This window comes from Amphibalanus amphitrite, unplaced genomic scaffold, assembly GCF_019059575.1.
Source record: "Amphibalanus amphitrite isolate SeventyFive unplaced genomic scaffold, NRLGWU_Aamphi_draft 000119F_arrow, whole genome shotgun sequence".
NCBI lineage: Eukaryota > Metazoa > Arthropoda > Thecostraca > Balanomorpha > Balanidae > Amphibalanus > Amphibalanus amphitrite.
The window spans coordinates 323,352-339,250 of NW_024881614.1; the positions used below are offsets into that span (position 1 = coordinate 323,352).

A 15,899-nucleotide genomic window follows, 5' to 3' on the forward strand; every position below is an offset into this window, starting at 1 on the left:
GGGTAGCGAGAGGCATCTTGTAATAAGCGCTTAACGAGCTTTTACGCCAATTTGTGTATGTCTTGCTGTATTAATGTGAATATGTTGTAAATAAATTCTCTCTCTCCTCCGGAGGCTTTGCAAATAAAATCGTACCGAATTCCAGCATGTAAACAACAATTATAACTGAAAAGAATCGGCAAATAATTACATCAGTCCTGTGACAAATGTTCATTATCCCCAGCCTCGAACCGTCATGCTTACAGTCGGGTACACCTAAAACGTCACACTCACTAACCCCCACCCCACCCTCACATTAGCTCCCACGTTCACTGAAGTCCCTATAGCCATGGCCCCACGAGCAGACCAGCCGATTAGATACCATCAGCAAACAGAGCCGGGAGGCCACGTGGGTCGTCCCAGGCGCCTTTTTGGCGCGCCTCGGTGGCGGGGCAGGTGGCGCTGCCGCGCCAAATCAGCCGCCGAAGACGGCAGGGTACACGGCGCAATCGGGGGATTATATGTAGGCCGGAGGCTCCTACACAAGCAGAATGTATACATGGGATGTACACAGTCGACATAGGCGCTGGAGAAGAAGGGCGCACGGGTTTATGGGTGTACCACTGTACCGCTGTATTGTCATTTGTGGACCAGGAGTTATCTGTGTGTATAGTGGGATATCGTACTGATCGGTATACCACCGTCGCGACTCGAGACCAAGGGCTCAGAAGTGCGGTGGGTGCACTCCTTTGTCTCTGGGACCCTGCTGATCGTACTCGGGTGCCAGCGGGGTGTCTCGGACCCACCTGGGTGTAGTGGGTACACTGGAGTGCACCCGGGACCCACCTGGGTCTCCTCGGGTGCCTGTGGGACCCTCCTGGATGCAGTGAGTGCACTAAGGTGCACCCGGGACCCACCTGGGTGTACTCAGGTGCCTGTTGGACCCTCCTGGATGCAGTGAGTGCACTGGGGTGCACCCGAGACCCACCTGGGTGTACTCAGGCGCCTGTGGGACCCTCCTGGGTGCAGTGAGTGCACTGGGCCCTGGGGTGCACCCGGGACCCACCTGGGTGTACTCAGGCGCCTGTGGGACCCTCCTGGGTGCACCAGGGACCCACCTGGGTGTACTCGGGTGCCAGCGGGGTGCCCGCGGTGACGGCCGGGCCGCCTCCGTGCATTTTGAGGGCGCGCACGGTGGCCACGATCACGGCGGCGTCTGGTGTCAGGCCCGAGGCGCGGCACTTGATGTTGAAGAACTTCTCCATGCCTGCAGCGAGGTCATGTCACCGGCGTCAGACAGACACACGGAATGGCGACGGTGGTCCCGCATCGGGAGGGGGATGCATGAATCATAGCCGTGTGATTCGAAATACCCTGATTGATTGATTGAGTAGTTGATTTAAGAAAGAGGCGAAATAGTAAAACGTGAGCTCAAAAGTCACACAACCTGAAACCGTGCGCGATGCGCATACCACTAAACACAACACAGACATCAGCATTTCATTTTTGCGTGTCCTTCCTCCACCCTACAGGTACTTTCAGTAGTAGCTACCTACGCCTACCTAACCCCGATGGCCGATACCCATCCCTTCCTCGCCCCCCCCCCCAATATTCCCCTCCCTACCTCGCTAAACTCCTCTCTCCCTCCCCTCTCACCACATTCTTGCATGCCATTCTCGCACCATACGGTTTTCAGTTTTCGCCAGTTGCACCTATGACCACACTCACTCGCCCTGCTATTTACTCCTCCCCTCCCTCTCTCTCCCTCTTTCTCTCCCTCCCTCTCGCTCTCTCGCGCTCTCGCTCTCTCTCTCTCTCTCTCTCTCTCTCTCTCTCTCTCTCTCTCTCTCTCTCTCTCTCTCTCTCTCTCTCTCTTTCCCCTCTCACCGATATCGGCTCCGAAGCCGGCCTCGGTCACCACGTAGCCCTTCTGTCCGACCAGTTTGAGCGCGATCCGGTCGGCCAAAACACTCGAGTTGCCGTGAGCGATGTTAGCGAACGGACCGGCGTGAACGAACACCGGCGTTCCCTGCAGCGTCTGCATCAGCGTTGGACGGATCGCGTCCCTCATCAGCACCGTCATGGCTCCCGACACGCCCTGGAAGAGAGGGTAGAGTAGAGGGCGTCAGAACGGAGGGTGGGAGGCGGAGGGAGGGTGGGGAGTGAAGAGGGGTGAGAGTGAGCGCGTACGATGTAGATCAAATGAATGAGATGTGGTTGGAGCGTTAGTGGACAGGTGGAATCGACTGCCTGCATCGAGTGAGGCCACCGGGTGTTTGGCCCTCTATTGCCACCAGAAATGGTAGTGATGTCACGGTCGTCAATAGGGTCACTTCACTGTATGTATGGTCAAGGATGTCATCTTCCCAAAAGACCCACCAGCTCCATTCATCGCTCCCAAGGACATCACATTCACGTCCCGATCATCCCTGCCTCCTGGGAATTGGATAGTACTTTCTGTAAGCAAGTATTGTTTGAACACGTTTTTGCAAAGCCAAACGTAATTCAAAAGAGCATAAATATGCGGGACCGATGGGGCCAGGGGGCACTGCGCCCTGACAACCGACGTGCCTCCCTGAATCCACCGGTACCGAGGGGCGACATCTCTGCGGACCGTGCGCAGCACCAGCCGCCGGTCCGGTCCGGTCCGCTATCGTACAGACATCCGGCGCCGTCCCCCTGCTCCCGGCTCCGGCGGCACTGACCAGTGACGCTCGGTGGCCGTCCTCAGCTGGACAGACTCGGCTGGATAGCTACAGAGCTGGTCAGACTCGGCTGGATAGCTACAGAGCTGGGCAGACTCGGCTGGACAGCTACAGAGCTGGTCAGACTTGGCTGGACAGCCACAGAGCTGGACAGACTCGGCTGGACAGCTACAGAGCTGGTGCCACTCGGCTGGATAGCTACAGAGCTGGTCAGACTTGGCTGGACAGCTACAGAGCTGGTGTCACTCGGCTGGATAGCTACAGAGCTGGTGCCACTCGGCTGGACAGCTACAGAGCTGGTGCCACTCGGCTGGACAGCTACAGAGCTGGTGTCACTCGGCTGGACTTGACTAGTCACAGCCACAGAGAGTGGTCCTAGCCTGTGGTGGCTGAGTTAGAGTGTTGACAGACACGATGGCTACTCTGTGGATTGTGGTGGTGTTTGTGATAGTGTGTATGAAGGCGGTGACGGTCTCAGCAGCAGCAGAGACGGCAGGGGAGGAGAACACAGGAACGCAGAGCGTCTCGCTCACATGTCAACAGTGCACCTGCGGTCAGCAGGAGAGCGTGTTCAGTTTCCACTGTGAACTGACAGGGACAGAGGTAAGGTCGGCAGAATAGTGTTCAACTCATGAGAGAGGCGGTCTTAACTAGAAATTGAGGTAAATGTTCCATCATTCACACGAGCGCATGGACTGTTTCAAACAAATCACCTCCTTGGCTACTACAGGAGCCAAGGAGGTGGCTCCTGTAGCAGGTCTCTCAGCAGCAGCAGTTAGACTACTTTCTGTAGATCTGACAGATTTCTCATATTCCAGGACGTGGTGCTCAACTCGTCTGGTCCGTTGGACTTCTCCAGCCGGACGCTCTACATGCGGGTGGAGGGCGCTCGCTCGCTGCACATGGGCGAGGACTTTCTGTCCGCGCTGCGGCGCTACTACTCCGTGGCCGTCGACCTCTGGGGCATTGGCAACGTGACGTTCGCCGCAGAGTTTCGACCCAAGAACAGGTTCCTGTTCATGGGTAAGGAGTGAACGCTGGGACGACGGCAGACCGGCCTGAAGGAAGGCAGGCAGACGGTGGAATGGGACGATATAGCAGATGGGATTCAATTGAGTTACAACAATTAAAGGGACCCTCCCACCTTCACATTAGATTTGAGTTGAGATAGCCAAAATGGGGTCCCTGGCTCACAATTACCGGTTTCGGCACTCACAACATCGAGAAATGCCTTAAATCGGAAATATTGAATTTCAAAATTGCAGCATTTTGATTCAGAGGGGCTAATGCATAGGAATACCCCTCTGAATGTGTGACGTCGGCGCAGATATCTAACGATTTTTAAATGTTTGACTAAAATGTTTGGTAGCACGCGGTGGTATATGCTGCTTTGCGCGCAACAAATGCCGCACTTTCAAATAAAGTCCCTGGGAACAGCGGAGATCCCAAAAAGTAAACAAAAGTAAAAGTATAATATCTTGAAAACCGGTGAATATTTTTCGATGAAATTTGGTAGATATTCGTTTTCGCTCTTTCTGAACCGAGCGACATAACTTTCATGCCAATTCATTAACTTTTTGAAGATGGGAGGGTCCCTTTAAGTATTTTAAGTATTATTAATTAATGGCAAAAATGATAAAAGGATAAACGATAGGTAAACAATCTAATTTCCACCAGTCCTGACCTACCTAAAAACATTTTTTGTGCCCAGTGAATTCCTAAATTAAGCTTTTCTTTCTAAATCAGCCCTGCTTGTTTCTTGCTCATCATTTACGAGCGCATGAGCTCAACCGTCATACTTGACCATAAAACTAAGTCCATTTTATGACAAAGATCACAATCGGAATGACGGAGTCCATTAAACCAACAACCCCACAAAGCGCACGGCGTTCTGCAAACAGAACATTGGCACCAGCAGGCCGTGAGTAGGCCAAGTTCCGTCTGGACATCAAACAGCACACAGCCTGCTATCAACTGCAAGTGCAGACATATGACTTTCACCTCCGCCATGCCTTATAAGCACCGCTGCTCGGACCGTGAACGCCAGGGGGAGGGGGTGCGATAGCTTATCATCTGAAGTAAAATCGGTAAACAAAGCTGTTCAATAACGGACAAAGAGATTCAAAGAGCGCGACCTAGCAGCGGCGTCCGATGAATCACGTCGATGAGACTTGACCGTGACAGAGCGGGAAATTTCCACCGGTATTTCCGACTTGTTTGTGATTTTAGTACGGCCGGACTTCCGAGGTCACCGGCGTCACCGGCGTCACCGGTATAGCCACAGTTATTGGAGTGCGAGACGATGAGAAAGGCGAAAAGGAACGTAGTGCCGATAACCACACCGACTCCAGCAGCTGGCGCATCCTTCGTTGTTGACTCGACACAAGACCGGATCACAAAACTCCCACGTGCTTCCGTTGAGGTCACCGGTGGGTTTATCGCATGAAGGATTCATTGAAGTGAAACAAAAGATATAGCACAGTGAGACAAAACATACATAAACATAAGATCGAACGGTAAACAGGTTATGTACATAACACAATGTGTTTTACCTACTGTTCGAACTGCAAAACTGGAGGCAATTAGTTCATTTGATAATGTTGCTGGTCTCGTGCAAAGCCTGGCCCAAAGGAAAAGACAAAACCCGATACAAAGGGATAGCGCACAATCCATAGCTGGGTGGCTTATGTCATGCTTTTGAGGAAGATAAATCAAGGATGTGTAAGCTAAGGCTTCGTTGAAAAACTTCTACTCAGTTGCTTTCGAAAAAAAAATCCCGTTCCGAGAAAACCTCTGCGTGCTGGACAGTATTTGAACCAAAAACACATTTACCATACTCAAGCCATACGATATAACGATCAACCTGCAACAAGACAGAGAATAAGAAAGAGATAATGAAGGTTGTATAAATGACACAGAAGGACGCAACCTCGACACCATAAGTACGCCAATCATTTCACTCTTGTAATGAGAGCTGAAAACGGAATGAAATACGACCATATCCAAAAATGGTAATAGAACAACAGAAGCTAATAATTCGGGATAGTAGCTCTGAATTAGCAGCCACCACGTATTACCCGGATCACAAAGTTGGCTGTTGTTTGTTATGTTCACGGCACATATAGGTTGTGTGCGTTGTGCAACACTGCAATGATGTGTGTGGAGGTTTTAACATCAGGGAGGGTATAACCTCCTGTGGAACCGTGACTAGGCCTTCCGGGAACTGTGGTAGTGACGCAACGTGCACGATACGGGGACACGTTAGTAAGGATAGTTACACGGTGACACATGCTGTGTCAGATCGATCACAAACGTTGGCCGAATGCCACACAGCGACACGAAGATTCTCTTAGGCCAGCAAGCGTCCTACAGCTGTGGTCCGTATTGGTGGGGGCACTTCTCTATACCCGTCGCCCAGCGAGAGCGTTCGAGCTTTGAGGACCGATTGTTCCCAGCCCTGTCCTATTCCCAGCCCAGTCCTGGCAGCTCTGCCAAAGGCCATCACTGAGCTAACCCTCCTCAGCTTGGAAGACCTACTCGGGCGCCAGTAAATAAAAAGTAACGGCTCAGCCCCCTCAAAAGTCCTGCTGGGGCACCAGTCGACGCAACACTCAGTTCGCTCGTAAGCCCTGCTCGGTTACCAATCCCTCTGACCCCTCCATCCCCTCCCCCCCCCCCCAGGTGTGGGCATCGTCAACTGCACGGTCCCGGAGCTGCCGCGCGGCGTGCTCTCCCACAGTAACGCTGTGGGTCTGCGGGTCTCCGGCTCCCAGCTGGGGGTGATTCGACGCGGCGCCTTCGCGCAGGTCAACAAGGTGAGGTCCGGGCACCGGCCCGGCGGTGCAGACCGAGGCACGCCGGTGAGTCATACCGAGCTAACACATATCTGACGCGATAAGGCCTGCTGTTAGAAGGCGGTTTGCAGGGTTTCCATCAAACTATCGCCAACAATGTGTGGGTATTCCGTCACCAAAAACTAAACCCACACAGCAGAAATTTCAAATGTTGGCACTTGGCAGGACGTGGCATGATAACTTGGTCCCTGTTGATCGAGCAGAACGTTGCACAATTAATCGTAATCCTCGCTATCAGCACTCAGTTCAAATTCACACTATCACCTCGCTCCAACGGGCGTCCCATACCAGTGCCGCTATCGCAGCCCTCCCTAAGCCCTCACCGTCCGTCCGAGCCCTTCAAAACCTTAACCTCGCTGTGACGGGTTTAGGTTTACGAGTACATACGTTCAGTTTAGGAAATAAAATCCTCTCTGGTCCCACTCGGGTCTTCAAAGCCCTTTTAAACGTACATAACTAAACGTGTTATTATAGGTACTTTGAAACGCAGCCAATGTATGATACTACGACCAGTTGCTAAAAAAATTGTCCGGTTGCAGTTTTCCAGACACATTATACTATCCCGGGCCAATACTCAAGATGATAATTCCGACACTGGTCCTCCCCCTCCTATCCCCAGGTGCTCTCCGATGCTCATCGAGCTCTCCTCGAGTCAGGTAACCACTGTGGAGGGTATGATAATTCCAAGACTGTTTTTCCCCCTATCCTCAGGTGCGGTACATCGAGCTCTCTTCGAGTCAGGTGACCACTGTGGAGGGTCCCCAGATGGGCCGTCTGGAGTTGAGTCACCGGCGGCACGTGCATCACGGCAGTTCCGGGCTGCGGGTGCACGGCTGCCGACTGGGAGCCGTCCAGGAGGGCGCGCTCAGTGTCGACACGCAGATGGAGGATGAATTTGTCGAGGTGAGGGAAGAAGGAAGGGGAACAGAAACGGAAGGTTGAGAGAAGGAAGGGAGGGGATATCGACAACAAACTGATATAATATGAGCGGGTTTCATCAGGAATCAGTATCTGACGCACTCGCTGCTATGAAAGTCGCTGTGTCTGGATTGATAGAAATAGGTCGCCCACTTCCCGTTTGCCACTTGAGCTATTTCGAGAAACTGAGTGAGGTGTGTTGCCATCAAGTGATGGCCGTCTTCCTTCAGGCAAAAGCACGCTGACACTCAATCTCAACATCGTCGTTCACCTGACCATTCCGCCCCTGCCTTCCGTCTCCATCAGATCTCGGACACGGTTATCTCAGAGCTGGGACCGGGCGGTCTGTCCGCCACCGGCGTCGGCTCCGCCACCATCAACCACACCGTCTTCGGCTACCTGTCGACCGGCGCCCTAGATCTGAGCACGCGCGGCGGCATCTCCCTGCTGCACTCTCGAGTGCTGGCCGCCGCGCCCGCTCCGCTGTGGAGGGTCCGAGGCGGAAACGGCACTCAGCTGAAGAACATCACATTCGAGCAGCCGCCCTCGGCAGCGATGGTGGTTCTCGACCAGCCGACGGGGGCGGAGCGGCTCAGTCAGCTGAGGTTCCCTTGTCCCGACGGGGCGCCACTGGGCGCCGGCTGGACGGCGGCGGCTGTGGCCGGTCGACAGACGGTCCCCGAGGGCCTGCGCCGGTACCTCCAGCTGGCAGAGGAGGCCGCCGAGTGCCACCCAGAGCCGGGGAAGGATGAAAAAGGCCCGCAGTCGGCCGCCGCGGCCCAGCCGCCCCCAGAAGCCGCAGGTGGTACGGGGATGTTCACTAACGCTGGACAGGTCGGCCTGGAGATCCTGATACTGACTCTGGCCGCGGCGGTGGTTACGGCCATTGTGAAGGTGGTGCTGATTGTGCGGGAACGGCGCCTGTCTGGGCGGATGGATGTCAGTGACGCACAGATACTGGTGGAAGCCAGCGACGCCCCAGGGCCGTAGAGCAGGGAGCGGGGATCACAGACTGGTGTCGGCATGGCTGGTGATTACAGGCGCTGACAAACACTGGAGACTGACGCCGACACTGACTGGAGTTGACTGAGCTCCACTGCAGTGACTGGGCTGAGCAAGTCTGGAGTGACTGGACTGAGATGAACTGAGCGCCGGTCGAAAAAAACCGCCGTAACGGGTAGCGAACTTACCAAAGCGTAGTCGAGCAAAGAGAAAAACGTGATATTGACAACATAATACGAGGCCTAATGCCAATACCTAGCGCGCGCAATGTATAAAAAGGGCCACTATAATATAAACTACTTTTAAGCCAGTTTTGTAAGAGACAGTCCAGCGAAGAGTCCGATGGTTAAGTGGAACGAAGATTATTCGTGTTTACCGGCCGATGGAAGGACATAAGGCTTACATTCCATATCAAAATACTTAACAACTTTTCAGCTGAAGTACATAAAACCAAGCCAGTAATGACTCGTTAGCAAGCGTCATCAAGGTATCAGCGTTCACTATCCACCCTCCCCCTTATCCCATTCACCCTCACCAGGTGGCCACACAACCTCCCTTCCCTCCCTCCCCAAGAGTTCGTCACCACCCCTTCCCTCCTCCTTCCTCACCAGATCATCAGCTGTGACCGGCTGGCCGGCGCGGTCCGAGGCTACCACGCAGCGTCCGAGTCTCTCCCGCATGTCCCGCAGGCTGGTAGTGAGGGCCAGCACCGCCATCACCTCGCTGGCCACGGTGATGTCGAACTGGCAGGAGCGGGTGTGACCCTTCTCCGTGGGCGACTGGCCGACCGTGATCTTACGCAGGAAACGGTCGTTGGTGTCGATCACTGGGAGATGGAGGGAGGGAGGGTCAGGGGTTGGTTCATTGCCTGGGCCGGTTGAAGAGGCTGTATGAGCTGAGCGAGAATCAATGATTAAGACAGTTCGAGTACATCGTAGAACGAGCGCTATTGGCAACGGGACTGTAGTCGATTTCACAGCCAGTTAGATAAAAGATAGATATTATTGTCAATATCAAGCGATGTTAACACACAAGTAGTCGCACTTCACAGAGGGCTGGAACTCCCCAATAACGACACCATTCCATCCCTGGACTCCCCGACCTGCCGTTCCCCTTCGCTGCTCCTACCGCACTGCTGCCTTGCTGCCAGTGATCCCCGATCTTATGCCCTCTCCACCAATCCCCTTCGGCAAAAACCCTGAATTCTAGGGCCTAGCCAATCAGAGATCACCAACACATCAATAAGTCAGGCTCCTTGATCTGGTTGCCATGGCAACATAACAATTGTCACGAACTTCCTAATTCCGAATTAACACTACACTCCTCCCTGATCATAAATGATCACAACTACATATATCTCGGGTCTGCCGCCTCCTCGTGCTTCTCCTCAGGGCCGGTGGTGGCTCCGCTGTGCGTGTTCCATTGAGACCAGTCCTTTCTACTTGCGTCAGTCCTCCGTCCCTATCTGCTTGAGCGTCCTCGTTTTGCGCGAAACTGTCCTCTTCCACTTCTGTTTCGTCTGGACCGTCTGCGTCCCGCTCGTGTCCATGCTGTGGCTCTGAGTCATTTTCTGCTCCTCCCAGAGCTCTTCTGCGCTGCTGTACTGAGATCAGCAGCGGCCCGTCGTCACGGTCGCTGTGCGGCGCTGGAGCGGCCGCCCGATCCGGGCCCTGGTCTGTGACGTGGCGCAGATCTCTGACGTGTCTCGGAATGCCGTCCACTTCAACCGATTGAGCGGACAGCACTTGCGTCACCGTGCCCTTGGCGCTCGGTACATCGCATCGCCTGCTAGGATCCTTGATCCACACCCTGTCGCCGATGCTGAACCGACAGGATATCACCTGCCCGGGGCTCTGCTCATCGTCTCCACCAATTCCGCGCACTCGAACCTCGTACGAGTACACCATGTTCGCCGGTGCAGAGCCAGCATCCACATCATCCTTCGGTGTGATGTTGTACAGGTTGACAGCCTCCATGACGCTGCAGCCTGAGCGTGCGACGATGGTCTTCACCGTTCGATGGCACCGCTCGGTGATGCCGTTTCCACTTGGAGAATGGGCACATCTGAAGATGATCTTGATGCCCCACCTCTCTGCAAACTCGCAGAACGCGGAGGCTCGAAAGGCTGGGTAGTTGTCGATCAGCAGCTCCTTTGGCGCACCTCGCTCCAGGAAAACCAGCTCGAGCTGCTGAATCATGCTCCTTGCGTCCTGACGAATCAGCCTCTTCCAGATCGCGAAGCGTGATGGTCCGCAATCTATCATGCTTAGATAGTGACTTCCTTGCACGTGCGTCACGTCCACGCCCACTCTGAACCACACAGTCTCCACGCTCAGCTTGCCTCTGGGCCACGTAGCCGGTGCAGGGTCAATTGACTGGCACTTAATGCAGCGGCGCACCACGCCTTGTACCATTTTTCGCGACACTGTTGGCGACTTTCTGCGGCAGAAGTACAGGGTGCGCCGAATCCCAGGGTGTCCGACTATCTCGTGGATGCGCGTCACCTCTGCTGACGTCAGTTCCCCGACAGCAGCACATACCGGATCACCGACTTCTTTTCTTTTCAGCCACCTGTTAGGCACTCGGGTCAAGCTGTCCGCTTTATTTTCTGCAGACGGCACGAAGTGGACGTCTATTCTGAGGTCGTACTCCTCAGCGATGGAAGTGATCGTTTGAAGACGTCGGCGGATCAAAAGCTCACTGGCCGCTTTCGTTTTGATCCGAGCCTTCCCCGATAGCGCGTCAGACAGCCAGTGGAATACGGTTTGCGAGTCGGTCATCAAACGGATATCCTTCATATCCCACGCTACCGCCAGGTTCAGGCCTTTCAGGACTGCTTCCAGCTCTGCCAAATTGATGTGGCCGCAGTCGTCCTTCCTGAGCCAGCTCGCGTCTTCTATGACGTCACCGTTCACCTCCAGTACCGCTCCGAGAGCCACTGAGCTGGCGTCCACCCAGAGAGTAGCCGCGTCGCCAGAGACGTCCCATCGGCCGCGAGCCGGGTCGCTCTCCCGTACTCGGCTCACCATCTCGCTCATCATCTCCAAGACCTGGGGGTCTTCGACCGGATCATCCCACGCCGCCGTTACGGCATTGGCTCTTCTCTTCACAAACGAGGCGGCGACTCGTAGCCAGCCACAGACTGGTAGGTGACTTACCAGCCGCCCGCACAACGAAAATACACTTCGGCGTGTCGGGCGCTGCGGAATCTGTCCCATCTCATTGTCACGCTCCCATCTCAGCCGCTCTCCCTCCTCTCGGACACGAAGTCCGAGCACACGAGCTCCATTGCCACTCACGCGTTCTGCGGGCTTGCATTCGAGCCCATATTGACGCAGGTGGTCCTCAACGCGCTCGGCGCTGACCACACTCTCATCCACGAAGATATCGTCCATATATGGCGATGTTGCGTCACGGATCTTCTCGTCGTGGTTCAGCACGGTGGCGACCACCCTTTTCAGGATCTGTGGTGCTGATTTCAGCCCAAACCCGAGTCTGGTCAAGCAGTACCGTTTCCCTCCAAAGACGACCGTCTGGTACGTCCACAGCGATCTGTGAACGTGAATCTGGAGGTATGCCTTCTGCAGATCGATGAGTGCGACGTTTGTCCCCTTCCGCCGCCACTCACGCAACTTGTGGGCGCACACATCGGCGTCGGCCGTGTGGGTTGTCACGTACTCGTTCAGTTCGCGAAAATCCATCACAGGCCTCACTTTTTCTTTGTTGGGCTGAACGACTGCCATCAGTGGCACGGTTCCTCGCACAGGTCCATGCTCCTCCTCGTTGTAAGGTATCAGCCAGCCATTGGATACCCACTCCTCCACTTCCTCTTGATACTTGTCCCTGGCGGTCGGCGCCATCCGATACTCTGCTACCGTGTTTCTTAATTCCTTTGGTCCCTTCTCATCGTTCCACTTCCATGTTACAGTCCATTTTCGGTCTCTCTCGTTATAGTTGACTCTGAAGTCCGACTCATCGATTTCCATCACAGCCGTTGCTGTAATTGCAGCTTCTGTTTCGACGCCAAACTGACACTGCCTCTCCGACAGAACGGTCACGCCGCCGAGGGCTTTTATGCCGTCCATTCCCAGGATCATGTCAAGGCCCAGCGGCTTCTCTCTGACAACCAGCGAGTCAATGTGAGCCTCTGCACCATTGTCCAAACGCACCGAGACCTGCCCTACTCCGTCGCACTCGCTCCGCTCACCGCTCACAGTGAAAACACTCTCACGCTGCCGTTTCCAGTCGGTACAGGCTGAGGCGTGTACGATGCTTCTAGAGCAGCCGGTGTCGATCAAAACCGTGCGCTGACTCCCGTTTACTGACAAGCGCCGGAGCGGCAGGGATCCACTAACGCGAGGCCGGGAGAGGAGGCTGGCGCTGAGGCTTCCTCTCCGTTTCCGTTTCCCGGACACTTAGCAGCGAAGTGTCCGAACTGGCCGCAGCTGAAACAGGCTCCTCGGCTCCTCCCTGTCCGGCACTCTCTAGCCAGGTGACCAGTGCGCCGACATATGAAGCATAGTACCGGCCCCTCCCGCTTGGCTCCGCCGTTCAACATAGGCGCTTGGCCGGGCCGTTGGGCCACCGCGGCCACCGTCGTGTAGTCAGCCATCAGCGCACGAGCGCGAGCCACAATTTGAGCGAGATCCAGTGATTCCATTCGAGAACCCGACCTCAGCGCGTGACGCGTTTCTTCAGGCAATCCGGCTACGAAGGCACAGGCAAGGACGCCGTCGTTTACCCCTCCGGCCAGCCGTGACAGACGACGCAGGTCGGCTAAGTAGACGTCTACTGATTCATTCGCTCTGAGCCGGCGAGCCACGAACTGCTCGAACGCCGAGAATTTGTCGGCAGCAAAAGCGGTAAGCAAAGCTTCTTTAATCTTTTTTGCATCGTTTTTACTTTCTTCATCCAGCTGCTGGTACACGCTGAATGCACCTCCTGTGAGTCGCAGAGGAATGACGCTCTCCTGGCTTTCCACTCCTTTCAGACGGCACACCAGCTCCAATTTATCTATCCATTCAGCGATGTCTTGAGAAACTCCATCGAATTCTGGTACCAAACGCAGATCCAAATCTCCGCCCCCTGTTCCGGCATCACCAATTCTCACTGCCATTGTAAAGCCGAAATAGCTTGTAGTCGATTTCACAGCCAGTTAGATAAAAGATAGATATTATTGTCAATATCAAGCGATGTTAACACACAAGTAGTCGCACTTCACAGAGGGCTGGAACTCCCCAATAACGACACCATTCCATCCCTGGACTCCCCGACCTGCCGTTCCCCTTCGCTGCTCCTACCGCACTGCTGCCTTGCTGCCAGTGATCCCCGATCTTATGCCCTCTCCACCAATCCCCTTCGGCAAAAACCCTGAATTCTAGGGCCTAGCCAATCAGAGATCACCAACACATCAATAAGTCAGGCTCCTTGATCTGGTTGCCATGGCAACATAACAATTGTCACGAACTTCCTAATTCCGAATTAACACTACAGGGACCATAAATGTGGCTGGAAAGTGAAAACAGAAAGGAAATACTGTTTAAGTACAGGCCAAAATGGCGCTTCGCCACAACATCATTTCCACACAAGAATACGAGCAATAGGATCAGCTATCCCACACAACCTCTCCCAAGTCCCACCACTCTGCTCGGATCTCCCGGCGCTCTCACCTCTCTGCCAGGTAATGGTATCCGGATCGATATCCAGTCGCACAAACCGACGGATCTCCTCCTCCGTCAGCGTATCCGGATCTGTTTTCTCGATCCCCAGCTTCGCCAGACGTGTGAGCTGGATCGGACTGAAGGTCCTCTTCCCGTCTTTGGCCGGCACTAGACGGCCGTACAGGGCTGCGTCGGTCTGAGTAGCCTCGTGAAACATCCTGGCCTCTAGCTGGGCGGCCAGCAGGTTGTTGGCGGCCGTGATGGCGTGGATGTCGCCCGTCAGGTGCAGGTTGAACTCCTCCATCGGAATCACCTGCGAGTAGCCGCCGCCGGCAGCGCCGCCTGGTGGTGGAGCGGGGAGACACGGTGAGGGGTTAGACCGAGTTACGAGGTTACGGAAAGCGCGGAGGCGGGAAAACGCTAGGAGAGGCAAAAGCTAGAGATAAAAAGCTAGCGATGGAATATGCTCAGGTGCCCCGCGATACAAATTAAGCGGGCGTACCAAAGACATCGAAATAACAGCCTCATTCCCAGATCAAGTGCCCTCACCTCAATTCATTCTGATCCTAAAACTTAGGTTGATCCCTTTTCCAGCTGAATGTTTCACAATGCGTGATTTAAGGCTCCTCGACCATCATTGAAAGAGAGTGTTTACTCCCAGAGCGATCTCTCGATCATCTTTGAAACCGAATGTCTACTTCCAGAGTCGTGTTACCTTTGATGCCGAAGGTCGGTCCCTGGGACGGCTGGCGTACGCAGGCGAACACGTTACGCCTCAGTTCGGCGCCGAGAGCCTGTGACAGGCCGATGGTCGTGGTGCTCTTGCCTTCCCCTAGCGGCGTCGGCGTGATACTGGTGGCGATCGGCGGTGTCAGTAGGTGGCGGTAGTGTAGCACGTAATATATGATGCCGAGTGTGTCAGACAAGGCACTAGGCAGGGTAAATAAACGAGCGATTGTGATGAACCGAAACTCGTTCCAAGTAATTCCGCAGCAGACTGAGACTGCAGATGAGACACACACACACAAAAAAAAATCAAATTACTAAATAATCGGGTCATTTTGCTAAGCAAAAGGTCGGGTACCTGTGATAGCGAAATAGCTCGCACGATCAATGAACAACACAATACGAGCCATCGCGAAACAATCACGCTATTTTCCAAACACTCATCATCTTCCAAGACCCCGTACACCTAACACCCCAACCCTCTTCCTCTCCCCGCCACCTACCCTCCAACGACCACATATTTGCCGTCGGCGCGGTGCTGCAGCCGCTCCAGTACAGAGAGCGCCACCTTGGCCTTGGTCTCGCCGAACAGGTCGAGCTCGGACGGCAGCAGTCCGACGGTGGAGCCCAGCTCCGAGACGGGCCGCGGCCGCTGGGAGCGGCTCACCGCGATGTCGCTGTTGGGGGGGGAGGGGGTTAGGGGAGGGGTGCCCTTTGTGTCTGATTACACGACGCGGCCGCTGGGAGCGGCTCACCGCGATGTCGCTGTTGATGGGGAGTGGGGAGGTTAGGGGAAGGGGTAAGCTTTATGGCCGTGGATGTGAGGGAGGAGACTTATGTCCATTCAAGTTAGGGGAGGACGTAACCTGTGTCTGCGCAGGTCAGAGGGTGCAGCCTGGGCTGGATGAGTGCATTGGAGGGCGTGGGGTGATGCTGATGGTCTGAATGGCTGATTTTTTTTTTAATGAGTTCAAAGATAACGGACTCATTTAGCGTATTCTAGTGAATCTCCCCGGTCGAAAAGAGAGGAAACAAACTGCGTGCGACCCAAACAC

The 15,899-nt window shown here is 54.6% G+C and overlaps 3 protein-coding genes across 5 annotated transcripts in view; 1 reads left to right on the forward strand and 2 right to left on the reverse strand.

Moving 5' to 3' along the window:
• Window positions 1-15,899, reverse strand: part of LOC122381369 (C-1-tetrahydrofolate synthase, cytoplasmic-like) — a 67,262-nt gene that overhangs the window by 37,073 nt on the left and 14,290 nt on the right. For all 3 annotated transcript variants that reach the window (XM_043365441.1, XM_043365440.1, XM_043365439.1), the window contains 6 exons: window positions 15,348-15,521; window positions 14,834-14,970; window positions 14,128-14,460; window positions 9,067-9,284; window positions 1,867-2,077; window positions 1,098-1,246 (listed from right to left, as the gene is read on the reverse strand). In XM_043365441.1, coding sequence (XP_043221376.1) covers window positions 1,098-1,246; window positions 1,867-2,077; window positions 9,067-9,284; window positions 14,128-14,460; window positions 14,834-14,970; window positions 15,348-15,521 — 1,222 coding nt within the window. The remainder of the gene's footprint in view (window positions 1-1,097; window positions 1,247-1,866; window positions 2,078-9,066; window positions 9,285-14,127; window positions 14,461-14,833; window positions 14,971-15,347; window positions 15,522-15,899) is intronic.
• Window positions 2,682-8,764, forward strand: LOC122381374. Its single transcript, XM_043365448.1, has 5 exons — window positions 2,682-3,287; window positions 3,503-3,707; window positions 6,366-6,499; window positions 7,250-7,441; window positions 7,763-8,764. Exons 1-5 carry the CDS (start codon window positions 3,099-3,101, stop codon window positions 8,444-8,446), a joined length of 1,404 nt encoding a protein of 467 aa, XP_043221383.1. The 5' UTR covers window positions 2,682-3,098; the 3' UTR covers window positions 8,447-8,764.
• LOC122381370 lies at window positions 9,300-13,707 on the reverse strand. The gene is made up of 2 exons (XM_043365443.1): window positions 9,696-13,707; window positions 9,300-9,542 (listed from the first exon to the last, which is right to left on the reverse strand). Exon 1 carries the CDS (start codon window positions 12,553-12,555, stop codon window positions 9,790-9,792), a length of 2,766 nt encoding a protein of 921 aa, XP_043221378.1. The 5' UTR covers window positions 12,556-13,707; the 3' UTR covers window positions 9,300-9,542; window positions 9,696-9,789.